General features: G+C 44.5%; 2 protein-coding genes across 2 annotated transcripts; one reads left to right on the top strand and one right to left on the bottom strand.

The window, feature by feature from the left end:
- Positions 1-281: 281 nt before the first annotated feature.
- On the bottom strand, positions 282-27,851 carry SRPX2 (sushi repeat containing protein X-linked 2). Its single transcript, XM_068962770.1, has 10 exons — positions 27,737-27,851; positions 22,967-23,047; positions 11,602-11,793; positions 8,975-9,151; positions 8,600-8,726; positions 8,318-8,439; positions 6,854-7,033; positions 6,392-6,525; positions 2,008-2,129; positions 282-677 (listed from the first exon to the last, which is right to left on the bottom strand). Exons 1-10 carry the CDS (start codon positions 27,816-27,818, stop codon positions 497-499), a joined length of 1,398 nt encoding a protein of 465 aa, XP_068818871.1. The 5' UTR covers positions 27,819-27,851; the 3' UTR covers positions 282-496.
- On the top strand, positions 3,688-3,919 carry LOC138070661 (translation machinery-associated protein 7-like). The gene has a single exon (XM_068961894.1). The coding sequence runs from the start codon at positions 3,725-3,727 to the stop codon at positions 3,917-3,919; it is 195 nt and encodes a 64-aa protein (XP_068817995.1). The 5' UTR covers positions 3,688-3,724.

Below are 27,851 nucleotides of genomic sequence, written 5' to 3'. Positions count from 1 at the left end.
TTGTAGCCCAACATCCTACAAGGGAGAAGGACAAATAAGAGTGAGCCTGCCTCACTTCCAACCCCACAGTGAACCTGTAAGGAAGATCCAGCCACACTTGATGGTGCCCTGGTTGTCTGTTGTGATGGTGCTGCCTTGTGCTGTCACCTCAGGGTAGAGGAACCATTTCAAACACAGCCGGTTAGTGAGTGAATTTAGAATTTACTTCTCTGAAAGATTTTAGAGAGCTGGGCAGAAGCAAGACTTTCTATCCACAAGCTGCTGCCCAGGGCCTGTCCTCAGTCCCTCCCTAGCTTCTTATGCTCTTCCAGTGCTACGTAAAGCAGAGACTTGCTTGAGGAAAGGTGTCTGGAAATGTCCCAGGATCAGGGAACCTCACCCACCTTAGAGTCCTTTCCTCAGAGCTGTGGGAAAGCATTTTCTCCTTTGATTAGGCCCCAGTTTTGGCTGACCAGGGAACATTTTCCCTTGACCTCAACCATGCTCCGACTCAAGTTCAGTCGCACATGTCTCTTTGTTCCCGGCGCTGGATCAGCTCCTCATTGCTCAGTAGATAGTCGTCAATGAACGTGAAGATTTCCTCGGGGGTGACAGGTTCCATGTAGCGTTCCCGGTCAATTCCCTGCTTGTCAATCAACACCATGTTGAAGTAGGAGCGAGTGAGGTGCTGAAATTGCCTAGAGAGATGAGCCCAGGGACGTGTGAGACCTTGTCTGGACATCATCCCGCCAGACTCTAGTCCTCTCTGATCTTTCACAGCTCCGCTGATGGACTAATTCTTTCCCCACCGAATCCCTTGCCCCATCCCTTCTAGTACCTATCTCAAGGCCCTTGATTTTTCTCTGCTCACACCTTAGTCTTGCTGCCCCAACATTTCTAGCTCTGTTAAGCTGTCCCTTCCTCACCCCAGATGGAATAGCTTTGTTACTACTAAGCTGTGTTTGCCTCACAGGCCCCCTTCCACAGGGCTATCACATATAGTGATGTGGGCTGCACGTGATAACTCCAGGGAGCACCAGTCACGGGCACTATGCCGCGACCAGTGCTTCCCAGAGCTAGACAAGCATAGCCTGCACAACCAAACATGGCAGCCCTGAGGTTGATCAATATCACCTGGTCAAACTTCAGGTTGATCAATATCACCAAGTGTGCAGTCTCCTTCCTCTGAGTGTTTTCCAGTCTTTTCTCTTGTTCCTGTTGTTTAGTCACTAAGTTGTGTCTGACTCTTCTGTGACGCCATGAACTGTCGCCCACCAGGCTCTCCAGGCAAGAAGACTGGAGTGGGTAGCCCTTCCCTTCTCCAGGGGATCTTCCCAACTCAGGGATTGAATCCACAGTCTCTTGCATCTCCTGCATAGGCAGGTGGATTCTTTACCACTGACTTTGCTACCGAGCCACCAGGGAAGGCCCACTCTTTACCTGGGTCTGAATCTTTCTGTCCCTGAGATTAAGCCCTAAGGGCAGGTATTGTTTATGGAACAGAGGGGAGTCATGGCTTTATTGGTTCTGAGTATATGTGGGGGGAGAGGTTGGGAGGGTGATAACAGACAGATAATGAGCAAAGTCAGCTTCTACCACATGTTCCCTATGGTCTTCTCCTCCCCAAGGGGCAGATGAGTATGATTCAGATTTCACTGCCTAAAGATGCTTTTTGCTCATTTGCAGACTGAAGGCAAAAGGATACAACCACCAGGTGACAGGATCAAAGGCTTATCTAAGTCATGTTTGAGTCTGTGTCTCAGCCCTGGCTGTGATTCAGGGTCACCTGATGTGCCTCATAAAAGCACAGTCCTGAGCTGGTTTGAGGTAGTCATCTGTATTTTCAACAACACCCTGCCATTTGATTCTGATGCCCTGCCACTCTGATCTTACCTAATGCATCCAAAGAGTTCAAACAAGCAATTCCCCAAGAGAATAGTGTTTGCTGATTTTCCCACAACTTTCTTGTGGCCAATGTCCTGCCTAAGGTTTCTACCCACTCCTTTCCTGTTGCCCTCCAGTCTGGACCTGAGTTCCTCAATGATATTGGCTGACAGCTGTTGCTCCCGGATGCGCCCCACTTCCTGAGGTGGCTGCCCCACCAGCTCGATGATGGTCACGTGCCTCAGGTCCAGTCCACAAGTGGATTGCTGGGAGGGGAGAGAAGAAGGTTTTCCTGAATAGGCTGTCAAACCCAAACCTAAGGCTACTTAACTGATTCCTCTTGGGACCATGTCGAGGCAGTGTGGAAAAGGAGGGGCTTCTTCACAAACCATCACATGAGGGGGTCTACCACCTCTTTCCCCTGTCATTCCTGAAGCACTTGCCCCAATGTGTGTGTGCGCGTGCTAAGCCGATTCAAACTTGTCCGACTCTTTGTCACCCTATGGACCATAGTCTGCCAGGCACCTCTGTCCATTGGATTCTCCAGGCAAGAATACTGGAGTGGGTTGCCACGCCCTCCTCCAGGGGATCTTCCTGACTCAGGGATCGAACCCGTGTCTCTTATGTCTCCTGCACTGGCAAGTGGGTTCTTTACCACCAGTGCCTCCTGGGAAGCCCACTTACCCTAACAGTGTTTCCTTTATTCTAATAAAGTGTAGAGATTGGTTATATTATGTGGGACAGAAAAGAGAAATGTAATTAACAAGTTGCAGTAACATCATCTCTCCTTGCTTAGCTTTGCATAGATTTTTAAATACATAAGTTATTTTTGGGGGGGGGGTTACCAACTGTTCATTTACTGATTTTTTTAAAATCCTTGTCTTGCTTTTGCTCTAGTGCTGCCTCTTCCTTCAGCCTACACCTCCTGTTCATTTTTAAAATTTATTTATTTCAATTGGAGGCTAATTACAATACTGTGGTGGTTTTTGCCATACATTGACATGGTGAACCCTTCTTCCAGCTCCCTCCCCACCCCATCCCTCTGGGTTGTCCCAGAGCACTGGCTTTGGGTGCCCTGCTTCATGCATCGAACTTGCACTGGTCATCTGTTTTACATATGGTAATATACATGTTCAATGCTATTCTCTCATATCATCCCACCCTCACTTTCTCCCATATCATCTAAAAGTCTCTCCTTTACATCTGTGTCTCTTTTGCTGTCTTGCATATAGGGTCATCATTACCGTCTTTCTAAATTCCATACATATACATTAATATACATCATTGGTGTTTCTCTTTCTGACTTACTTCACTCTGTATAACAGGCTCCAGTTTCATCCACCTTGTTAGAACTGATTCAAATGCATTCTTTTTATAGCTGAGTAATATTCCATTGTGTATATGTACCAAAACTTCCTTATCCATTAATCTGCTGACGGTCATCTAGGTTGCTTCCATGTCCTGGCTATTGTAAACAGTGCTGCAATGAACACTGGGGTACACGTGTCTCTTTCAATTCTGGTTTCCTCAGTGTATATGCCCAGCAGTGGGATTGCTGGGTTGTATGGCAGGTCTGTTTCCAGTTTTTTTAAGGAATCTCCACATTGTTCTCCACAGTGGTTGTACTAGTTTGCATTCCCTCCAACAGTGTAAGAGGGTTCCCTTTTCTCCACACCCTCTCCAGCATGTATTGTTAGCAGACTTTTTGATGGCAGCCATTCTGACCAGCATGAGATGGTACCTCATTATGGTTTTGATTTGCATTTCTCTGATAATGAGTGATGTTGAGCATCTTTCCATGTTCTTTTTAAAACTGAGTCCACTTCCGGTGGCAGGGTTTGGGGAAGGGGCGGCAGGCGCCATGTCTGGCCGCGAAGGTGGCGAGAAGAAGCCCCTGAAGCAGCCCAAGAAGCAAGCCAAGGAGATGGACGAGGAAGATAAGGCATTCAAGCAGAAGCAGAAGGAGGAGCAGAAGAGACTCAAGGAGCTAAAATCAAAGGCTGCAGGGAAAGGCCCCCTGGCCACTGGTGGAATTAAGAAATCTGGCAAAAAGTAAGCTGTTTCTTGTGCCTGAGGTAATGATGACCCTTAGTTCCATTCCTGTTTAAACACCTGGATTCCCTGCCATAATATCTGTTGCCACCTATAGCTAGAATGAAGTGTTGTCTTGGAAACTATTGTACACTCAAGAATAAACTTTTGTTAAAAAAAAAAGTAAAATAAAATAAAATTGAGATACTAGTTGACATATTACTTTCAGGTGTACAGTATAATGATTTGATATTTGTCTAAATGATCATCGCAATATGTCCAGTTAACATTCATCACCACACAGTCACAACTTCTTTTCTTACAATGAGAACTTTTAAGATCTATTTTCTTAGCCATTTTCAAATATATTATATAGCTATAGTCACCATGCTGTACATCACAGCCACAGGACTTACTTATTTTACAACTGGAAGCTACATAAGTTCTTTGTGTGTTAGTCTCTCAGTCATGTCCTACTCTTTGTGACCCATGGACTGTGGCCCACCAGACTCCTCTGTCCATGGGATTTCCCAGGAAAGAGTACTGGATTGGGTTGCCATTTCCTTCTCCAGGGGGTCTTCTGGACCCAGAGATCAAACTCATGCTTCTTGCATCTCCTGCATTGGTGGGCAGATTCTTTTCCATTGTGCCACCTGAGAAGCCTGTGTGCTCCTTACCATTAGGCTACACGGCCACAGCCTTCTCTTGGTCTCCAGAATTTCCCCCAAAATAGTATCAGTGCTCTTACTGTGACCCGTTCTTGCCTTCCTCACACTAGGAAGTGCAGCCTGTAACCGTACCACAGTTTTTTTGTCCTGCTTCGCTCATCAGGGGTGCCTCTTAGCCAGTTACCTGGGGCAAGGTTGAAAGCAGCAGTGAGCACTGCCTGGTGCTCCACCCCTTGTTGAATCTTTGGGTTACTCTTCTAGACCTGGCCTCAAAGTCACAGTCCTCCCTGGCTGTTTCCTTTTCTTGTTCCTGCTTTCTTTTCAAGCTGAGGTGTTGCTTTTGTCTGCCATTTTTGGATCCCTGGAGGAACGGGGTCCTTTTTGGTTTAGACCCAGGGTCATTCTTTTGATATGGATGCTTTCATCATGGCCTTCTGAATGCTGATTTGGAAACTCGTAAGAACTCAACCTTTAGAAACCCCCTAAATAGCTTCTTCTTTTACCTGGGTATCCAGACCCTTTCAGCTTCTCAGAGTCTTGTCAGCGTACTTTGAATTCTCTTCAAGAACCTAGTCTATTCTTTATTCTTATTCTTATATTATTTTTCTCCTTTTCAATTGAGGAGAAGGAGGTGACAGAGGATGAGATGGTTGGATGGCATCACTGACTCAATGGACATGAGTTTGAGAAAACTCAGGGAGATAGTGAAGGACAGGCGTGCCTGGTGTGCTGCAGTCCATGGGATTGCAAAGAGTTGGACTCAACTTGGTCAATGGAACCAACAAAAACAGTTGATTTACAATAAGTTTCAGGGGTGCAACATAGTGATAGAATAGTGATAGAACTTAGCCTATTCTTTTTGAAAGTCCCAGGAGTCAGAACTACTCTGTCCTTTCTGCTTTTCATTCCCCAACAGCGGCTTTAACTAGATATCTGGTAGAATGTTACAAATCCTTATGCAATTCCCTTGTTTTACTTTGCAATATCATGACCTGTTTCCTTCTTGTCTGCTATTAGTAGTGGTTAAGAGCACAGATCCTTGAGTCAGATTGCCTGGGTTTAATTGCAGCTCAGCCATTTATTAGCTAGTGAATCATTAACTTCTCTGTGCCTCAGTTTCTTTACCTGCAAAATGGGGATAGTAAGGGTACCTACTTCATAAGCATTGTTGGGAGAATTAAAAGAATATGTATAAAGTACATACTTGTATACCTGGTCCTTATACAGCCCTCACTGTCTAAATGTTTGTTAGTGTTATTATTCCTTGAAGACTTAAACAAACTAACTCCCCGCATTTACATTTGATCACAGGTCTTACAAGTCTTTAGGAGTGCTTTCCCACACTGCCTTCTCATCCTTCATCAAGCTTCCTGCAACACACCATGCCAATGACTTCACTGCCTTTTCAGTAAAAACACAGTTGTTTTAAAATTGTCCTAAATTTGTCTACAGTAAAACTAATCAAATGTTGTCTACAATCTAAAGAAGTAGCATCTGTGCTGTAGAAAGAGCAAGTCTTTGAGTAAGACGTAGTAAGAGATTAACAGAGTGGGGTTGTTGTTGTTGTTTGGTTGCTAAGTTGTCTGACTGTTTGTGAGCCTATGAACTGTAGCCTACCAGGCTCCTCTGCCCATGGGATTCTCCAGGCAGGAATAGTAAACTGGGTTGCCATTTCCTCCTCCAGGGGATCTTCCCAATCCAGGGAGCAAACCCACAGTTCCTGTGCTGGCAGTTGGATTCTTTACCACTGCGCCACCAGGGAAACCCAGCGGAGTGGGATAGGGGAATTCAAAGGAGCTAGGCCCTGATTAGGGGAGTTTGGCTCTTACCTGTAGCATAGAGATTTGCATTTTATAATATCGGTTAGAGGGATCGGGGGCTGAGATGATGAGGAGTCGCCGTTTCTCATAGAACTGATCCAGAAGGCCAGCAGCTGAGTTGACATTGACATTAATCTTCATAGCTAGGGCAGAAGCACATGGCCAGTCAGAATATGGCCTGTCCCTTCATCCCAGAATGGATAACAACATCCTGAGGTTTTCAGGTTAAAATTTTTTGGTTGTTTCTCCCTTTCCTTGAGGGGAAATCCTAAAAGAACACTTGGAGATTTTAAATCCTTTTTCTTGGAGGTGGAGTATGCTAGAGGGGAACATTGGCTCTGAAACATCACAGAATCCCCCATTCCCACATCAGACGCATTGCTTTTGGTTCCTGAGCCATAGACATTGGGAGACCCCTCAAAGAAGCCCTGATCATTATGTCCACTCTCCCCATTCCCTAGTTGCACTCACGAGCACAGATGGGTGGTGATCCTGACCACTGGCGGCTGGACTGGCAGACCCGGGAGGGGGTCCCTTGGCGCTCATACCCTCCATCACAGTGGTATTCACAGGTGGCACCATAGTTGTCCCCCACTGAGGTGCAGGTGAGGTAGCCATGCAGTGGTGGTTTCAGAGTTGGGCAGCGTCTCACTGTCAGGGAGAAGTTCCAGTTTGGGGCTATGGTAATTCTTGTAGAGAAAAATAGGCTAAGAGGGTGCCCATGCTGGGTTTTCTAGATCAGCAGACCCAGGATAATCAGAATGAATGACTTCTCTGTGTTGCCAATGGCCAGGGCTAGAGGCAAAATTTTTGCTTTGTTATGGAGTTAAATCTGAAATGTAGACAAAAGTGTTCATAAAATGTGGAAGCATGGGTAAGTATATATATATATAGTCATCAAAAGACTAGCAATCTGTAAAAAAAAAATTGCCATTTTTGTTTTCAGACTTTGGGGACACTCTGCATACAGATGACCACCTTATAAATTACTTTTAATATGAAATATCACTGGGCTCCCCTGGTGGCACAGAAGATAAAGAATCCACCTGCAATGCAGGAGACCCAGTTTCAATCCCTGGGTCAGAAAGTTTCTCTGCAGAAGGAAATGGAAACCTACTCCATTATTCTTGCCTGGAGAATTTCATGCAGAGGAGCCTGGTGGGCTACAGTCCATGGGGTAGCAAAGATTTGGACATGACTGAGCAACTAATACTTTAAAATATCCATCAGTGGGAGGAGAAGCATTAAGCAAAGTATGATATATTCTTAGAAGTAGATTATTATACTGTGATTGAAAGACTTCTGAAAAAACTTTAAAGAACATGAGAAATTTACTTGTGTTATAATGAAAAGTGAAAAAGGGTGACCTAAGATTGGATATGCAGTGTGATCTCAATTAGGTATTTTTTAAGTATGTGTGAATAAAAGACTGGAAGAAAAATACCAAAAGATTAACAACAATTGCCTCTGGGTGACAGAGTAATAGTTTTTTTCCCCCTTTGTGTATTACTTTATTTCCCATATGTTCAACAATGAGCATGAATTAATTTTATGATGAAAACAAAACAAAAAGCAAGAATCAGTAGCCAGTACCACCAATTTCAGCAGAGGAGAAAGACTGAGAATGAAGGCTGATTGACTTTAATCATTGATTTGAAGGCTAAGAAAAGAAATGGATACAGAGTATGTTGGTGGGTTTCATGTAGATTTAGGAGAATGAGAAAGTCTTGTTGAGGGGCAGAGTTTCTGAAATGTGTGTACACATGTATACAGGTTTCCTGAATGACCTATTTCATGAACTTGAGTGTCCCCTCTCCCAATCTGCATGAGGTGTCTGTTTCAGGCATAGCGAGGAGAGGGTTGTGATGAGCATCTAGAGGGTAAGAGAAGAGAAGAAATAATAAGCAATGCAGAAATGGAAAACTTCTTTCTGACCTTGTACTTTCACAATGAACTTGCAGCTGGCCCGGTTGTAGGCTCGGTCATAAGCAGTGTAACGAATCACGTGTTCTCCTTCTGGAAAGTGAGAGCCAGGCTCAGGGCCCCGAAGTATCAACCTACATGGGACAGGGTGAGAGAGCCACTGAGGAAAGTGGCTCTTAGCACTGGGGTTTGGGGCACATATCACTGTGCCATCAGTCTGTGTGTTCAGTGGGGCTACCTGAGTGCCTGGGAGAGAGAAGCTGGCGGGAGGCGTAGGCGGCATCTCTGGCTCACCTGGTGATGGTGCCGTCAGCAGAGTCTTTCACCAGGGGTGGGTCCCAGTATACTCGAGCAGTCAGTTTCTCCGGCTCTGCCATCTTCTCACGGGAGTGGGGACAACGGATCTTGGGGGGATCTATGTCTGCCAAGGTCAGAAATTAAGTGCTGACTTGCGGATCCCTGCCTTCCCTGGAGGGAACCCATGAAACGATACCACACCACTGGGTAGGTAAAAGAGGCAGTTCAAGATGCTCAATGAAACTTGTGAGGCCTGACTCCAAGGGAAGCGATTGCTTTGTTAAGCCTGTGCCCAGGGTGCCGCCTTCTGCAGTGGACATAACGCCAGGCTGGCTCTTTGCAGCAGGACAACTGGGAGCGACCAGCATTTACCTACACATACAGGCTCTCCTCCGCTCCATCGCCCATCTTCCATGCAGATTCGGCTGCGGTCGCCTTCCAAGTGGTAGCCACTGGAACAGCTGTAGTCACAGCGAGAGTCAAGAAGCAACCCATTTGTGCACGTGTAGGTGCCACTCGTGATGAATGGCAACGCGTGGCATCTCATCTCTAAGAGAGAATCAAGAGGCAAGCTCAGTGGCCTGTGGGGCTATGTGGAAGTAATACCTAGGCATCTAGCCCAGGGAAGACCATGTCAGAGACAGCAGAAAATACAGGCAAACCTATGCCCAACTGCTCTGACATTTTTGTGCCTGATTGCCTCTTTTTCCTAATTTCATTCTTATGTTTGATATTATGAAGTACAATAGTACTCTTGAGGGGCGGAGGGGGGGAGATGGTCTCAAAGAAGTTACTCATCCAAGTTCATGGATTTGAGGAACGCACCTCAGTTTGGATCCCAGCTCCACCACTTAACTAGCTCTATGACTTGAGCAACTTACATCTCTCTCCAAGCCTCAGTGTCTCCATCACTAAAACGTGTATACCATGAAGTAGGATTGTTGCGCCAAATATAGAGACAATGCATATAAATCTCTGGGTTTATTTGGGGCCTCAGCAGCTCATAGTTTTCCTCTCTTGTTCCACAAATGCTAGATGCCCTTGAACAAATTCAAGACTCCATTTTGAATATAATGTTGGTTCTGCCACACTCCTCAGCTGAGGCTCACTTACATACCCACTGGTCCTCTGTGCTGGTGAGAGTACAAGTCAGGCCACTCCCAGTGGGGAGGGGCAGACAGCTTTGGAGGCATTTGCTTAAAGGTGAGTCCATGTGCTTTAGACATTACGTGTGCCAGAAGTGGCAACAGCTCCCATGAACTGATTGTAAGCTTGTGCTTGCCAAAGTCCAGTATGAAATACCCAACACCTGAAGGAAGTAGGCCAGCCATATGTTCCTTTAGGTTGTCTAAGTTCTAACCCTCCCTAACTTCCATTATCGGAGCTTTGACTAAAGATTTTATTGACTGTGTTTGTTTTTGCTTCCTGGTCAAACCAGTCTTGAAGGTGATTGCCTTTTATGTTTTCCAGCCTCCTTTATATAAAGACCTAAGCAACAATGACCTTCTTGAAATCAGGGCCAAGAAAAAAGGTCTGTTATTCTGTTGATTTGATTTTCTTAGTATTATATGACAGTGAAAATGATAGATCCAAAGTGTTTTCCATGTGTCTCTTATGAGGAAGTACAAACTGAGATTCAGTGTTTAAACAGGCATAGTGGTAAAGAATCTGCCTGGCAATGCAAGAGACTCAAGAGGCATAGCTTTGATCCCTGGGTTGGAAAGATCACCTGGAGAAGGAAATGGAATCCCACTCCAGTATTCTTGCATGGGAAATTGCATGGAAAGAGGAGCTGGGCGGACTATAATTCATGGGGTCGCAGACTCGGACACAACTGAGCAACTGAGCACGCATACAACACAAACTTTTAACTGGTTTCATGTTAATTTGTCGATGTATTTTAATTTTGTAAGGTCAGTTCAAATTCATTTTGGAAATGATGAGGTCTAGTCCTATAACAAATGGCTTATAGTCACCTAGAGGGGAATGGTTGCTTCCTTTTTCTGGCTACCAAACTTCTCCTCTATTCCACAGCATCTTCTCCAAACAACCCCATTTATCTCTGAATGCTCAGCATTCTACATCCCCTGATACTCCATTCACATGCACACATTGGCTAGTCTAGAATCAGCCTGGTAATTAATGGCTCTTGAAGTGGCCCTACACACAGGAGTGTTCTACAAATGGCATTCAGCAATGGATGTAGGGACAGGCAAAGCTTAGCTGCCAAAATAGGGTAGGCTGTAGGGTTTCAGTAAGAGGTAGGGATTTGGGAGCTGAGGTGAACATGATGTGAAATGTATGTACTAGCACTCCTGCATTCCAACCTTGGAGGTTCTTCTTGACTTTCAGAAGAAAATGAAGACCAGAAGATGTCTTTTAGCTTCACCGCCAAGACCTAAGACCTTAGGCCAAGAAGTACATTAGTTTACCACAAGTGGGAAAGAGTCTGAGACTGCACATGCTTGAGAGTTCCAGAGGAAGGCCTAAGTCCACATCCAGCCCCAGGTGGAAGCTTTCCATGCACTCCTGGGCCCTTTGAGACTGAGGGCTGGTTGCTACTTGCGTGCGTCTGTGCTCAGTTGCTAAGTCATGCCAGTTTCTTTGCAACTCCACAGACTGTAGCAGGCCAGGCTCCTCTGTCCATGGGATTCTTCAGGCGAGAGTACTGGAGTGGGGTGCCATTCCTTCTCCAGGGGTTCTTCCAAACTGAGGGATTGAACCCATGTATCTGGCATTGGCAGGCAGGTTCTTTATTACTGAGCCACTGGGGAAGCCTGGTTGCAACTTAAAATGCCCCTATTGCTTGATCCATAGTCACAGGGAGAGAACATGAGCTGGAATGTTAGGATGGGGAAAGGCCCTGTTGGGATCCTGTGAAAATTTTCAATTTGTACTTGACAGAGGGCATAGTAATACCTCCAGGCATGTACCCTGGCTGGATGGCTGGCTGGCCTCTCTCACATGCAGATGTCGGCCTATACATGCATACCACTTACGCCTGCAGTAGGCAGTTCCAGACCAACGGCGGCTTGGCAGGCATTGCACGGATCTCCGTCCAATCAGTCGAAAGCCCCGGTCACAGGAAAGCTCACAGCGAGTGCCCAGGCTGCTGTGATAATTTCCTCCTCTTGGTGAGTAGCATGTGGCTTCTCCATCCTGGATATTTAATGTATAACACCATCGGGGGACTGTAGCAATAGAAGAAAAGTAAGCTAGAAGTACAGTAATCCAGACAGTGTGGTATTGGTGGAAGGACAGACACACATATTGATGGAATGGAACAGAGAGCCCAGAAACACATTCACACAAATATGGCAAAATTATTTTTGACAAAGGTACAAAAACAATTTAATGGAGGACAAATAGTCTTTTGAACAAATCATGCTGGAGCAACTGAACTTCCATAGGCAAAAATAAAGAGGAAAAGCAAAGCAAAGAACTTCAACTTAAATGTCCCATGTGTGTGTATGGGTGCTCAATCTCTAAGTCGTGTCCTACTCTGTGTGACCCCATGGACTGTAGCCCACCAGGCTCCTCTGTCCATGGGATTTTCCAGGCAAGAGTACTGGAGTGGGGTGCCATTTCCCCCTGCAGGGGATCTTCCCAACCCAGGGATTGAACCTGCATCTCCTGTGTCTCCTGCATTGGCAGGTGGATTCTTTACCACTGAACCACCTGGGAAGCTGTATCTCATACCTTAAACAAAAGTTAACTCTAAATGGATCATGAACTTTAATGAAAAAAGTAAAATTATAGAACTTTTAGGAAAAAATAGAAAAGTCTTTAGGATTTAGGACTAGGCAAAGGGCAGGTGTGGAGAAGGCAATGGCACCCCACTCCAGTACTCTTGCCTGGGAAGTCCCATGAACGGAGGAGCCTGGTAGGCTGCAGTCCATGGGGTTGCTGAGGGTCAGACACGACTGAGTGACTTCACCTTCACTTTTCACTTTCATGCATTGGAGAAGGAAATGGCAACCCACTCCAGTGTTCTTGCCTGGAGAATCCCAGGGATGGGAGAGCCTGGTGGGCTGCCATCTCTGGGGTCACACAGAGTCGGATACGACTGAAGTGACTTGGCAGCAGCAGCAAAGGGCAGGTGGCACTACTAGTAAAGAACCCACCTGCTAATTGAGAGGGTAACAGGCAGGAAGGCCAGGGGTCTCCAAACAGAGGAAATAGGCTGCAAGTTTAAAAGACACCTGGTTCCACGTGAACGTAACTTTTCTGAGACCTTGAACTAACCAATGCGTTTTTCTTATAGAGATGTTTTTCTTAAGCTATGTTAATGAAATGATGTATTTGCTTTGGAATTTGCCTTTTTTCAAAATGGTTCCACCGAAGACTAACTTTTTTCTTTTCTCAAACCTTGGACTGATAATAGCTCAACAAACCAGTGTTCATATCAATTGTTTTATGGCTGGGGGATGATACACCTTGTGCCGTCCCATCTCAAAAATACATATTGTGGGAGAGGGGCCTGGTGAAACTCCCTCAGCCTTGAGGTGTCTCTTTCTGATTAATAGCTTTCTAACAGACATATAACATCCAGCTAAAGACTAGCAGGGGGCACTCTTTCTGCTGCCTTCTGATGTCTATGTCAGAAGCTTTGTCTATCTCTTTTAGACTTTAATAAAACTTTGTCCCACAAAAGCTCTGAGCGATCAAGCCTCATCACTGGCCCCAGATGGAATTTCTCTTCTCCAGAGGCCAAGAATCCTGGCATTTTTCACAGCTCAGCAACAACCTTTCACAATACAGGAGACATAAGAAACACAGCTTTGATCACTGCGTCAGGGAGATCCCCTGGAGAAGGGCATAGCAACCCATTCCAGTATTCTTGCCTGGAGAATCCTACAGACAGAGGAGCCTGGCAGGCTACTATCCATAGGACCACAAAGAGTCAAAAATGATTGACGCAACTTAGCATGCACACACAAAGGGGTCTTAGACATGATACCAAAAGCACAATTCATAAAATTAAAAAAATCAAGAAATTGAACCTTGTCAAAATTAAAAACTTTTGTTCTGTGGGAAGCACTGGTGATAAACAAAAGACAAGCCACAAACTGGGGCTAAAAATTTGGAAACCATATATAAGACCAAGGACTAGTATCCAGAATATTTAAAGAACTTGGAAAATTCAACAATAAAAATGTCAAACAATCCAGTCAGAGCATGAGCAAAAGACATGAAAGGACATGTCACTGAAGAGGATATAGTGATACAAATAAGTACATGAAAATATGTTTAGCATCACTAGTCATTAGAGAAACGCAAATTAAGACGACAAAAAGATATCATTATATACCCATTAGGATGACTAAAGCTAAAAAAAACTCTGGTAATACTAAGTGTTGATGAAGATGCGGGAAAACTAGAACTTTCATACATTGCTGAGATGAAGAAACTTCAGGAAATTATTTGGTAATTTCTTAAAAAGATTAAATATACAGTTGCCAGGTGATTCCACAATCCCACTTTAGTATATACCCAAGTGAAAAAGCAAGAGAGTTCCAGAAAAACATCTATTTATGCTTTATTGACTATGCCAAAGCCTTTGACTGTGTGGATCACAATAAACTGTGGAAAATTCTGAAAGAGATGGGAATACCAGACCACCTGACCTGCTTCTTGAGAAATCTGTATGCAGGTCAGGAAGCAACAGTTACAACTGGACATGGAACAACAGACTGGTTCCAAATAGGAAAAGGAGTACGTCAAGGCTGTATATTGTCACCCTGCTTATTTAACTTATATGCAGAGGACATCATGAGAAATTGTGTGCAGGAGGAGACACAAGCTGGAATCAAGATTGCCGGGAGAAATATCAATCACCTCAGATATGCAGATGACACCACCCTCATGGCAGAAAGTGAAGAACTAAAGAGCCTCTTGATGAAAGTGAAAGAGGAGAGTGAAAAGTTGGCTTAAAGCTCAACATTCAGAATACTAAGATCATGGCATCCGGTCCCATCACCTTATGGCAAATAGTTGGGGAAACAGTGAAAACAGTGTCAGACTTTATTTTTTTGGGCTCCAAAACCACTGCAGATGGTGACTGCAGCCATGAAATTAAAAGACGCTTACTCCTTGGAAGGAAAGTTATGAGCAAGCTGGACAGCATATTAAAAAGCAGAGACATTACCTTGTCAACAAAGGTCTGTCTAGTCACAGCTATGGTTTTTCCAGTGGTCATGTATGGATGTGAGAGTTGGACTATAAAGAAAGCTGAGCACTGAAGAATTGATGCTTTTGAACTGTGGTGTTGGAGAAGACTCTTGAGAGTCCCAGGGACTGTAAGGAGATCCAACTAGTCCATCCTCAAGGAAATCAGTCCTGAATATTCATTGCAAGGACTGATGTTGAAGCTGAGACTCCAATACTTTGGCCACCTGATGTGAAGAACTGACTCATTTGAAAAGACTCTGATGCTGGGAAAGATTGGAGGTGAGAGGAGAAGGGGATGACAGAGGATTAGATGGTTGGATGGCATCACAAACTCAATGCACATGAGTCTGTGTAAACTCCAGGAGCTGGTGATGGACAGGGAGGCCTGGCGTGCTGCACTCCATGGGGTCACAAAGAGTCAGACATGACTGAGTAACTGAACTGACTGAACTGAAAGTGAAATAAAAATCCATGTTCATACAAAATCATGTACACAAATGTTTAAAATATCTCTATTCATTATTGTCAAATCTTGAAAACAGCTCAAATATCCTTCCAAATGTGAACGTTTAAACTAGGCATGGTTTATCCATACATAAGAAGGCTGTGCTGATACATCCAACAAGTTGGACAAATCTCCAGTGCAGTTTGTGAAATGAAAGAAGTCAGAATCAAAAGACTGCAGACTATGATTCCATGCATGTGACATTCTGGATAAGGCAGAAATATTGGGAAAGATCAGGGGTTGCCAGAGATCAGGGATAGCGGTGGGGATACCCTCAAGGGGCAGCCCTTGGCAAATTTTTGGTACTGTGGCATTGGTGACCTGACTCTACACATTTGTCAAAATTCATAGAACTATACACCAAAAAAGTGAATTTTATAGGATGTACACTTTTAATAATTGTTTAAAAATAACACAAGGATGTAAGCTAGAGAGAGGGAGGGAATGCATATCAAAGTAGGCTGTTTAGGAAGGAAAGTCTAATCGCAGTACAATACTGAGCACAAAAGGTAATAGGGTCATGAGATCATAAAAGCATCATAAAAACACCTCATTGGCTACACAAATAATGACTCTTCAGTAGGTTAAGGTTTGAAAGGGGAACATAAAAACAAGCAGAGGACCACCTGCTCAAGGATGGGCACATGGGATGACAGAGCTTTCTTAGCCTGGGGTTGGGAAAGCTAAAGCCCCATATGAGCTCATTTGGTTCCGAAATCCTAAGAGACAAAAAAGGGGGGCTTTGAAAAAAGGTCACGAGGAACCAAAGGAACAAAAAAAGTTAGAGCCTCTGTTTGAGGGCAGCTGGAGAATGAAAACAGATGACAGTGAGAAAACTAGCCGTTAAGCCACAACAGGCTTGTAGCTTCCAGTGCTATTTTTGAGCCTGTGGCTGTGACACACAGCTGCCATCTGGAGAAACCATCTCCAAATGACAAAAAGTCTCTTAAGCACTACAGTTGCAGGGCTGTTGATTATATGGTCACAACACATATGATTAAGACTTTACATTCGAGGCTGGGACCTCAACAATCACTCCTGTTCTATGTTTCACCCATATTGGGTCAAGAAAAATACACATAAAATTGGAATGGGTAGAATAAGCAAGCATAGTAAAGGGAAATATAAACCTCAGGGTAAATGCTGAGACAGTAATAAATGGAGAAGGCAATGGCAACCCACTCCAGTACTCTTGCCTGGAAAATTGCACGGACAGAGGAGCCTGGTGGGCTGCAGTCCATAGGGTCGCTAGGAGTCGGACATGACTGAGTGACTGCACTTTCACTTTTCACTTTCATGAATCGGAGAAAGAATGGCAACCCACTCCAGTATTCTTGCCTGGAGAATCCCAGGGACGGGGGAGCCTGGTGGGTTGCCATCTATGGGGTCGCACAGAGTCAGGCACGACTGAAGTGATTTAGTAGCAGCAGCAGCAGCAGCAGCAGCTTTTATAAATAAGCTCAGATTTGCTGGCCTGAAGGAATACTGGCATAAAGAGAACATGTTAGATTTATGGTTTACCAGAGGCAGGGGAAGGGGGGAAGGGAGTTGTATGAAGGTGGTCAAAAGTACAAACTCTTAGTTATAAGATAAATAAGTATTAGGGATGTAATGTACAACATGATGAATATAATTGACACTGCTGTGTGTCATATATGAAGGTTGTTAAGAGAGTAAATCCTAAGACTTTTTATTACAAGGAAAACATTTTTTCCTATTTCTTTAATGATATATTTATATGAGATGATGGATGCTCACTAAACTTGTGCTGTATGCCTTAAACTTATACAGTGTTGTATGTCAATTATATTTTAATAAGACTGTAAGATAAAAATAAAGAACTATAAAGCATGACAGTTTACCAAAAGAAAAAAATGAACAGGTTGGAAGGCTGGAAAGAGCAAATTCACTATCCCAATTTTCATTTTCCCCAGATTTATTGAGGTATAATTGACACATAAATTGTAAATAGTTAAGGTGAACAATGGGCTTCCCAGGTGGCTCAGTGGTAAAGAATCTGCCTGCAAATACAGGAGACCCAGGTTTGATTCCTGGGTCAGGAAGATCCCCTGGAGTAGGAAATGGCAACCCACTCCAATATTCTTGCCTGCAGAAACCCATGAACAGAGGGGCCTTGTGGCTTACAGTCCGTGGGGTTGCAAAGCGTTGGACACAATTGAGCATGCATGCACCAAGGTGAAGAATATGATGTTTTAATATATGTATACATTGTTAAATGATTACTTCAACAATTAACTTCAATGTTAAATGATTACTTCAATGATGACTTCAAATGTGTTCATAAACACATCCATCACCTCACATAGTTACCATTTTTTTTTTGGTAGTGAGAACACTTAAGATGTACTCTGTTAGTAAATTTCAATTATGCTGCTTGGTGAGACTGATAGCACTGATAGCAAAATGGTTTAGAATTAAACACAGGCTTATGAGCAGTTAGGAAGAGAAACGTGATCTCCAAGTGACCTCGAGAACAAATAATTCAAGGCTAACCTCATTTTCTTTTTGGGTGTGGTCACCAGACTGGTAGAACAGGGGAGACGGTGGGTACATTATGTGGAAGCAAGTGAGGCATGTGACAGTGTCCTTCATGCCATCCACATTCAGTCTCACCAAGCAGCATAATTGAAATTTACTAACAGAGTACATCTTAAGTGAACAAATATACCCAGAGAATGCTGATGGGAAACTGAAACGAAGAATGTGGTAGGAAAAGTGTTAGTCGTTATGGAGTAGCTACAGTGTGCTAGGCACGATGCTTTATGACTTCATTTTCCCATCCATCATCTCACATAGTTCTCCCAACAGCCCTGAAAAGGTGCGTGGGTGTTTAGCACTATTTTACAGATGAGGAAATAACTTGCCCCAAACCAGAAGCAAGTAAGGGGCAGAGCTGGATATGAACCCAAGATTTGTCTGGCTCTAAAACCCATTTTTTTCTAACCACAGTATCTGTCATTGCAGCATGTGAAGCTCTGCTCTTTTGAAGTATACATTTACATTTTTGAATATGTAATAGAATCACGTGGTTCAAAATCCCCAAAGTAGAAAAAGTTATACAGTTAAATTCTCCCTTCCACCCCTGCTCCCCCACCTATCCCTACTTAGTCCCCCCATCGGGAACTGCTGTTAATAGTTTCTTTACGCATATAAAGGGAGTCTTCTTTTCTCTTCCTCTACCACAAAGAGTACGTCCACTGTTCCCACAGTGCTTTTTAAAATAAACTTAATAATGTGTTTCAGAGGTCTTGTCAACAACTGGAGAGCAAGCATGAAAAGTATTTAAATTAAATAATATTTATAAAATGCATAGCACAGTGACTGGCACATAATATGTGTCTGTCCACGGTCAAAACCGCTGGAAGGTAGAAGAGCTGGGATCCGAACTCAGGCCTGTGGCCTCTGCAACATCTCTTTCTAGAGATTGTAAAGAGAACAGTGTGCTGACAACATGATTGAAAGCGCCTTCTTCGTGACTCTCATCAGATGACACAGGCAGCTGCCAGCCTGCCCGGTGATGGAGCAATCCGGGAGCAAGTGGTAGCCCAGAGGATCGGGACACACCTCAGAGAAGTGTTTCTGACTCCAAGCTAGGAGTCAGTGTAAGAGAGGGAAAGGAAGTTCAAGATTAGTGAAAATGGTACCAAAGTATGTGGGCAGTTTGCTCTAAAATAATGATGTGCTTTTTATTGGTTAACTTTTATATTTTTTAAAAAACATCCTTTAAAAAAACAAAACAAAAAACCCACAATGGGCTACATTTCCGATGAAAGAGATAGACTGAGCATGGCTTTGAAGTCAGACATTCCTGCACTTGAATTCCTGCCCTGCCACTCCTGAGCTCTGTGATGCTCTAAATTGAACTTCCCAATGGCACCCCACTCCAGTACTCTTGCCTGGCAAATCCCATGGATGGAGGAGCCTGGTGGGCTGCAGTCCACAGGGTCGCTGAGGGTCGGACACGACTGAGTGACTTCACCTTCACTTTTCACTTTCATGCATTGGAGAAGGAAATGGCAACCCACTCCAGTGTTCTTGCCTGGAGAATCCCAGGGATGGGGAGCCTGGTGGGCTGCCATTTATGGGGTTGCACAGAGTCGGACACCACTGAAGTGACTTAGCAGCAGCAGCAGCAGAGCTGTTTCCTGATCTGTAAAGTAGGACTAATAAACCAGTTTCATAGGACTATTTTGAGAGTCAAATGAAGATGCATGTGTAAAACATATCTAGCCCTGGGAATGGGAATGATATTCCCTGTGTTGCTGTCATTTCAAGGAACAACACAGGGCTGCCATGTGGAGGTGCCTGCCCCAAGTTAGAGAAAGTCTTTTAAGCACCACAGTGGCAGAGCTGTTGATTATGAGATCACAAGACCTTACCAGGAATGCTGGAACTTCCGGTTGTACCTTCCTGGCAGCTCCTCCCCCCTCAACATAGATACGGAGAAGGCAATGGCACCCCACTCCAGTACTCTTGCCTGAAAAGTCCCATGGATGGAGGAGCCTGGAAGGCTGCAATCCATAACCTTACCAAATTAGTTTTATGTCCCGAGACTAAGTCCCAAAGATCGCCATGAGACACTTTATCCCCAAGACCAAAGGCCACCATGTGGCTTACATTTTTCTAAATGGCTTTATACACATTTAAAAATAACCAATGAGGCTATTAATATTAATCACAGGGCTATTGGGCTCCTTGAAAGTACCTTCTGCATCTGTTGCTTTTTCCTATCTGTGTCTCCCATTTATGGTCTACTACAATCTGGCATTTGCTCCCAGAATTCCAACCAGCCAGTACTCATTTCTTGAGCATCTACTTTTGACATAGTTCTATGGGAATGTCATACGTGGCACCTTCTGTTAAACAGAGAACTATTTGGTTGAGGGTAATAAAAAGTAAACCAAAGAGGCAGTATATAATGAATGCCAAATAAGTGATCCAGATAATAAAAATTTATATCAGAAGGTGGGTACTCAATAACTAGTCACTGAATTAATGAATAAAAGAATGAATAAATGAGGGAAAGCTCAGTGTGGACTAAAGCTGTCAGGAAACAGAGTAGAGCTCTATTAATCTGGCTACTCAGATTTCATGTGAGGAGAAGGGATAATGTGTTGTCAGACTATCTAGACTGAGACCAGATTCTATTAGAAATGATCACGGTGGGTCAGTAGGTTTGGGGAAGGGAGAAATGTGAGTCAGAGAATGCAATTAGGAGGCAGTTGTCATTAACCATATGTAAGGTAATAAGTTTTAATCACTTGGATTAATAAAGAAATGACAATTCTTGGTGAATGATTGGTGAGAGGTGATGAAGAAAGGGGGGCTATTAAAGGTGATGGGGGCTGTTAAAGGTCACATTAAGGTATTTTGAACAGAATGATGGTACCGTTATCAAAAGTGTGAAGCCAGATATCAAACCTTTTTCAGGGAAGATGAAAGAATTTAGTTTTAAATATCTCCAAATGGAAGCGTCTAGCAGCAATTAGAGGTGTAGTCTGGGAGCTCAGGAGACAGATCATGATCATTTGAAGTTCAGATCCATGCCTCACTCTTCCTCCTGTCACTACTAGAGAGTCCATCTCCTTTCTTGGCCTCAGCCATGATCATGACAGTGAAATGTCATGGAGTCCAGGGATGGGGGTGGGGTGAGAAGAGATAGATGTGTTCACTGTTGCTGAGAGATGTGGAGGCTGAGCTCAAAAAGGGGCCATATGACTTGGGCTTTGGGAGAGGACTGTCATTGACCTTCAAGGGCTGTTGTCTCAGCATGGAGATCTGTGGGTGAGAAGGCAAGAGACTGTAGGGAGTTTGGGGGTTGGCAGGTGCTGAGACAGACAGGCAGCGGGTCTAGACCATTTGGCAGAGTGAGAAGATCGGTAGAAAGAAGGTAGCTAAAAAGGAGCAGAGAGGAACTCCAACCTCTCATCATTTTTCTATTGAAACTGTTTTCTCAGACGTTACCATTTACCTTCTTCTTGCCAAATACATTGTTTGTAATCCCCTCAATTTGTTTCTTTCCAGTATTTGACACAGATCTCCTATTCCTTTGCCTCCCTTAAAATTCTTTTCCCCAATCTCCTCCTACATGGATGACCACGAGTGATCTCTTTTTCCCTTGTTGGTTCCTCTTCTCCTGCTCACATACACAGATGACCTCTAAGGCTCTGATGTTGGCCCCTGCTCCCTCAGATAGCTCATCCATCTAAGTTAATGACTCTGACCCACGAAGCTCCATCTTTCTTCTCCCCACTGCCTATAGGGCACAAACCACTTTTCTTTTCTAACCTTGTCTCTCTGAGAAGGGTCTTACAGTTCTCCCAGGTGCCAGACTGGATGCTTTCAGAGAGTCCTTTGTTTCTTAACCTCTTGGTACATCAAATCTGTACTAGGTCTTATCATCTCTTTCTTTACAACATCTCTGGGGCTCATCCTTGCTCTTCCTTTCCACTAGCATCAATCATCTCTAACCAACATCACTGTTACTGATCCCTGGAGAATCTCCCTGACCCAGGCTCTATCCCTCCTGAACTCCTACTTTCTGCCCACAATAATGAGGTTGATATTCTGAAATTACTATTTACCATGCCGCTCCCCTATGCAAAAACATATGACGACTCCCTGTAACTCTTATCACAACAGCCAAACTCCTCAACATGGCTTGCAAAGCACAGAAACTAAGAATCTTAGAAATGGAAAGGATAGTAGAAATCACGTGGTCTAGCTTTCCTTCTAAAGCGGGAACCACTATTGAGCCTCTCTTTAGAAGGGTCTCTAGATCATGGTGGCCTTCCCAGGTGGGTCAGCGGTAAAGAAAATCTGCCTGCCAATGCAGGAGACGTGGGTTCAATCCCTGGGTCAGGAAGATCCCCTGGAGAAGGAAATGGCAACCCACTCCAGTATTCTTGCCTGAAGAATTACGTGGAAAGAGGAACCTGGAGGGCTACAGTTCATGGGGGTCACAAAATAGTCCGACATGACTTAGTGTCTAAACTACCACCACCTAGATTGTGGAGCCTTTCCTAATTTGGTCTCACTGTTTATATTCAACTTTACCTCCTCCAACTCCCTACATATCCCATCTCCTCCAGTCAGACTAGATTCTTCCCAGTGCCTTCCTCTTACACGTTTGTTCTTCTCTCTCTACCTGTGGCCATCCGCTTTGCTGACTGCCCCCCTGTCTCTGTTCTGCTTCTTGAAATCTACCCATCATTCAAGGCCTAGTCTAAACATCATCTTTCATGACCCCTCCCCTGACTTCTTTTTCTTAATTCCTATTGTGTTTCCTGCTAGCACAGAGTTTCATGCTTCCTTGCCCTACACCTGCTAATTTTATTGCCCCCTCACTCATATCCCCTAGGAGAATGTAAGCTTCTTGAGGGGGACAAAACTTTACCTTTGTAGCACCCAAGGCTTTCCTTATACAGAATTAGGCATACAGTAGGTTCTCAGTCCACACTTAGTGATAGATGGGCAAACTTAATGCTAGAGAGGTTGGATCACGCAGCAAGTCAGTAACAAGATTCATGGCTGGAAACCACAACCCTTGATTCCCTGAACTGCAGCTTTGATACAAATGAGCCAAGCTGGGTGAGGATGCATCAGACAGGGCCTAGGCATTACAACGGAAAAGGCCTTTCCTAAGCCTGACAAGCAGTGAGGATTACCTTGGTAGTCTAGGATGCGAGTCTGTGGGATCTCTTCACCATAGACTTCATTGTAGCTTTCATCTGGGTGGTAGCCTGAGCCTAGAATGAAGAAAATATCAAGATAACATATTGGTCTCTGATGCAAGTCCTTTCCAACCTTTTCTGCTTTCCAACTTGGTCCCTTTCTGAGCACCTGACACTCCATGGGTGGAGAGTGAGGTGGCTGTTTAGTGGGAAAAATCCTATGCTGTGAATCAGCGCAACTAATGTGGGCAAACCTCCACTCCTCAGGTACATAGAGGGTGAGCTCATAACGGGGGAAGGGTGGGCAGCTTACTGGGGTTCCCTGGTGGCTCAAGCGGTAAAGAATCTGCTTGCAGTGCAGAAGACCCGGGTTTGATCCCTGGATTGGGAAGATCCATTGGAGAAGGGAATGGCAACCCACTCCAGTATTCTTGTCTGGAGAATCCCATGGATGGAGGAGCCTGGTGGGCTATAGTCCAGGGGGTCAGGTGGCTACTGGTAGCACTAGAAGACTCCATTAAAAAAAAATCAAACTTCTTGACCATCCGTGCATTCTGCCCATTTGGACTCGAAATGATCCATTTCCCTGATGCAACACAGGAGTCTTGGTGAGATACTGAGGACTGAGTTCTGAGGATGGACTGTTGTCCCAGATAGGAGGCAAAAAAATAGAACCCGAGCAAGGGTCTTTCCACTAATGATGGACCTTCTTACAGTCATCAGAGGCAAACAATTCCTCAAGCTCCCACCAGCCCACAGGGCACCAGCCTTTTGCTATATAGTCCATGGGGTTGCAAAGAGTTGGACACGACTGAGTGAATTTCACTTTTTTTTTTTTTTAATCAACTGTGTATTAAGGATAATTCTATGCAGGAAGCTTTTTTAAAAAAACACATAGAGCCTTATGGTGATAGGAAATCTTACAATTTCAATTTAAATTGATTGCCAGGGCTAGGGGTGGCATGCCAGGGCAAAGAGGGAGGGCTCAAGAGGCAAGGGGGTAGGAGTTTCACTGCCTGAGCAGTTTGCCCTGGTTTGCAGAAATATTCAGTCACTCTAATCAGCAGGAGCCTTAGTAGGGAGCTGCTGAACTAGAGAACATTCTGAGTCCACCCCCGTTCTGTTAAGTGGTCCAGTCCCTGTGGAGGCCAGTCTGCGGCTGTCTGGGAGACTAAACAGTGTGTTCCACCAGACAGCAGGAAATGGGTCATGCATACTAATTGGAATACAACTTGGTCCTTTCCGGAGGGAAGTTTCCGGAAGCTCTCTTTCCAGCCTCACTGTTGTGCCTAAAGCACACACATTAATAGAGCAGCCAGCCGTGCTGGAGTCAGAGACAATTCTTCATTTCCAGGAGAGGGTGTGCTTCTGGGACAAGGCTGGGTTTTAGCGCTGGAGCCCTTTGGCCTATGTAAACACCCTGACCACAAGCTTACCCTGTCTCCTCTCTGGGCAGGGACACGGGGCCCCCTGCACTAATGGGTGGAGCAGAGGGTAGATGATGAGGCTCCTCCATTCCCCACGGGCCCAGACTGGGGGTGAGGGGTGGGTGTTGGGAAACTAGTCCAACTTGATGAACAAGGGAATGAATCAAATTGAAAGTTTGTCTTATGAAATCATAGCCTCATCGGTTTGCCCTCATTCCAGAGGAAAGAGTTCATATTTTCTCCTTCCCTTTATTTTTTTCTGGTTTCCCTTTTCAGTTCTCTCCTGGCTTTCCTTTATTTCTCCTTGGGCCTCTCTCCCTTGCTCCCTCTTTTCCCACCCGAGTGGTTTCTTTGTGGTGGAGGGAGGTGGCGGGGTGGACAGAATTCTTGTCAGCTGTTTCAGTTTAGTATCAAAGCCTTACAATGCCTATAAACAGGAGGCCAGATGCGTGTGATTTTCTAAAGGATTTGGTCCCCATACTCTTGTTCCAGAGCTTGTTTATGAACAAATTCCCAGCATGGGAGCAAGCCTCTGTTTACCAAAAGAGCAGACAGGAGTGTCCAAGGCCTATGGCTGGATAACGACCCCCACAATAACAACAGTGACTCTTACCATCACTCAGCGCCTACTCTGACATCTCAGTGAGGTAGACAGTCTTATTGCTTTCACATACAGATGAGGTAACAGGCTCAAAGGCGTTCAGGAACTAGCTTGAGGTTTCCCAGCTAGTAAGGAGCAGAGTGGGCATCGCAGCCCACAGTGGTTTGATCCCCTTGATGCCAAACTCAGACACTCCACTAAAGATGGTTGTAGGGGAAAGCTTTGGACAACATCCAACGGAAATAAAAATCCAAAATCTTTCTTGCAATTCAGCTTTTTAAACTCTGTGGGTGTGGGATCGAAGGCCACCCAACATTTCATATCATTCCAGAATTACAAGGGATGTGGAAAAGCTGAGGTGAAGACTCAGTCAGATAATTACAGTCTTCACCAGGGCACAAAGCTGGCTGGCCCAGTGCCAAGTCTGCTTTGTGACAGGAATAAGTTAGGGCCACCTTACCACTTTAAGCCTTTCCGTTGCTCATCTTTGCCTGTCTTTGGATAAGTTTTGGAAAATATTAAGATACTGAGATGTGATATATGAAACTAGAGGACCCCTCTCCCCACCTTGTTCTATCTGTCTGTCCCTCTTCAGCCCTGGTGGGGAGAAGCTTTGGTATCATTCCTTGGTCCCTTTAGGCTGATTGGTGGTTACCGTGAGTTCTGTTACTGGGTTCCTCCAACATCCATGGAACAGGCCCTCTAAAGCACTACACTTTACAAAGGTGTGGTTGGAAATGTAACTGATAGTTGATGACTATTTTAAGATCCACACTAATGCTTGGATTATGATAAGAAATGCTGTCTGACTTCCTGAACTGCACAGATATGCCAGTACACACTTTTAACCCACTGCTGGCTTGATTGTTATTTTTAACCCTTCCTACACCCTGATGATTATTCCTGGATCCTATTTCTGATTAGCCCAGAATCCATACATGGCTGCTTTCCTTGTGCTACTCCCACTGGAGGACAAGGTTATAGCCATGAACAAAACAGTCCCAAATGCACACAGTGGTCACTAAATATCTACTGAGTGAAGAAATGAACACATGAACAGAGCAAACTCAGACAGTTGAGCTAGTGATGTAGGGAAAGATTATTGGGAAATCCTCAAGTATCTCTCATCACATAGCCTTCTAAGAAAAGAAAAGGACAGAATGAACAGGTTAGCAGGACCATCAGAGACTTCACTAGTCGGGGCTCCCAAGAAGGAGTGATGAGCATGGTGACTCTTGTAGGAAGTGGGGAGTGGCCACCTTTGCAAATGGCCTTTTGAGACTTTCAAATGAATCCAAGTCTTAAAAAGCTGCATTGTCTTCAAGACTCCAAAAGCTCAGGCTTCCACCCTGGGGAAGGTAAGGGCCTCAGTGTGCTCTGGGGTTTCTTATAGTGATTCGGAATCAGGCTTCACTCATCTAGCCTACGCTCATGGTTTTTGGCTGGATTTTGGTCTCATGTACTTGAACTGAAGCTAGGGAGAGTTTGGGGAGGATAGCTGCACATATATTCTGGAGACTTGGGCTCCTTTAACCCCAAACAGGGTGTGCTCTGCCAAGGGCTTGATTTGAACATCTTCATCTCAGTATCAGCCCTCATGCTTCACCCCCTACAAAGCCAAGTGAAGCCAAACAGGGGAAGAAGTTCGCATATTTGTTTGAAAACTTGACGCAGCTGTTCCAAACAGAGCTTCTGCCAGAGGCTTCCAGCAGGAGCTAAGGGCATGTGGAAAATTTTAGCTACGATGACTGCAGCTGTGATGGAAGCAGTTTGTTATTTACTCATCTCTGGATGTTTTTCTAACTCCATTAGTTGGGCCGGCTCCTTCCCCTGCTCCCCCCAGCCCCCATGAAGGCAGACAGTGCTGGCCACAGAGTATTATTACCACTTGGAATGCCAGCTGGGCCCCATCAAAAACTCCTGTCTGGCACCTCATTATCCTTCCTTCATTCCTCCCCTTCCTTTCCCTCCTCGCGGAGTGAGTTCTCTTGAGCTCCTTATATCTCCCCAGAGGCAAAGGATGAAACATTCAGGGATCTAGAAATCCCCATCCTTTCCAAAGTAAGAAACAAGCCAGAAGAAACTGAGGGATTCCTGTTCAACAGAATGTGGTCTGAATTGTTATTAGCAATCTTTATCAGAAAGGAGCTATAAAAATCTCATCCTATAAATAATGTCTGGGAGGGGAGAGAGAAAGACAGAGAAAATGGAAAAGCAGGTAATATAATGGTCTCAAAAGCCATGTTAACAAGCCACATTTGTAATATTTATTTATATTTATGAAGTTTAGTTCAAGTATGCGGCTGTTGTTCACTTAGTTGTGTCCAACTCTTTGCGACCCTATGGACTGCAGCACGTGTAGTATAGTTCATGTATATAGTATTACGTAAATTACTAGTGCACAATATAGTGGTTCACAATTTTTAAAGAGTATACTCCATTTTTAGTGATTATAAAATATTTGCTATACTCCCTGTGTTGTGCAAATAAGCTACAAGGATATATTGACCAAACTCACTTTTATGCTGGTGCAGCCTGTTTTCAAAAATCTCTTATTAGTTTGCCTCAAAAGCCTCCCTCCGTAGCCTGCCTTAATGTTTAACCATCTTCTTTATTGAGGATAGTTCTTCTCTGTATCTAAGTGTCTCCGATTTCAGTCTAACCCTTCCCTTCTCTAAGACTTGGTCTAAGCCCTGCCCTTCCTGGAAATAATGGGCTACAGTTCCTATGACATACCTGCATACCATGTTGGCATCACTGCTGGAGTGAGGAAGAGCAACAGAGAGAGAGCTCCTCTTCGAGTTAGTTGAATGGCCATCCTTGAAAAGGGGGTGGGGAGGGATGGGAAGAG

Source organism: Capricornis sumatraensis, chromosome X (assembly GCF_032405125.1).
Source record: "Capricornis sumatraensis isolate serow.1 chromosome X, serow.2, whole genome shotgun sequence".
NCBI classification, from domain to species: Eukaryota; Metazoa; Chordata; class Mammalia; order Artiodactyla; family Bovidae; genus Capricornis; species Capricornis sumatraensis.
The sequence above is the reverse complement of the archived record's forward strand: the minus strand, read 5'-3'. Positions and strand labels throughout refer to the sequence as shown.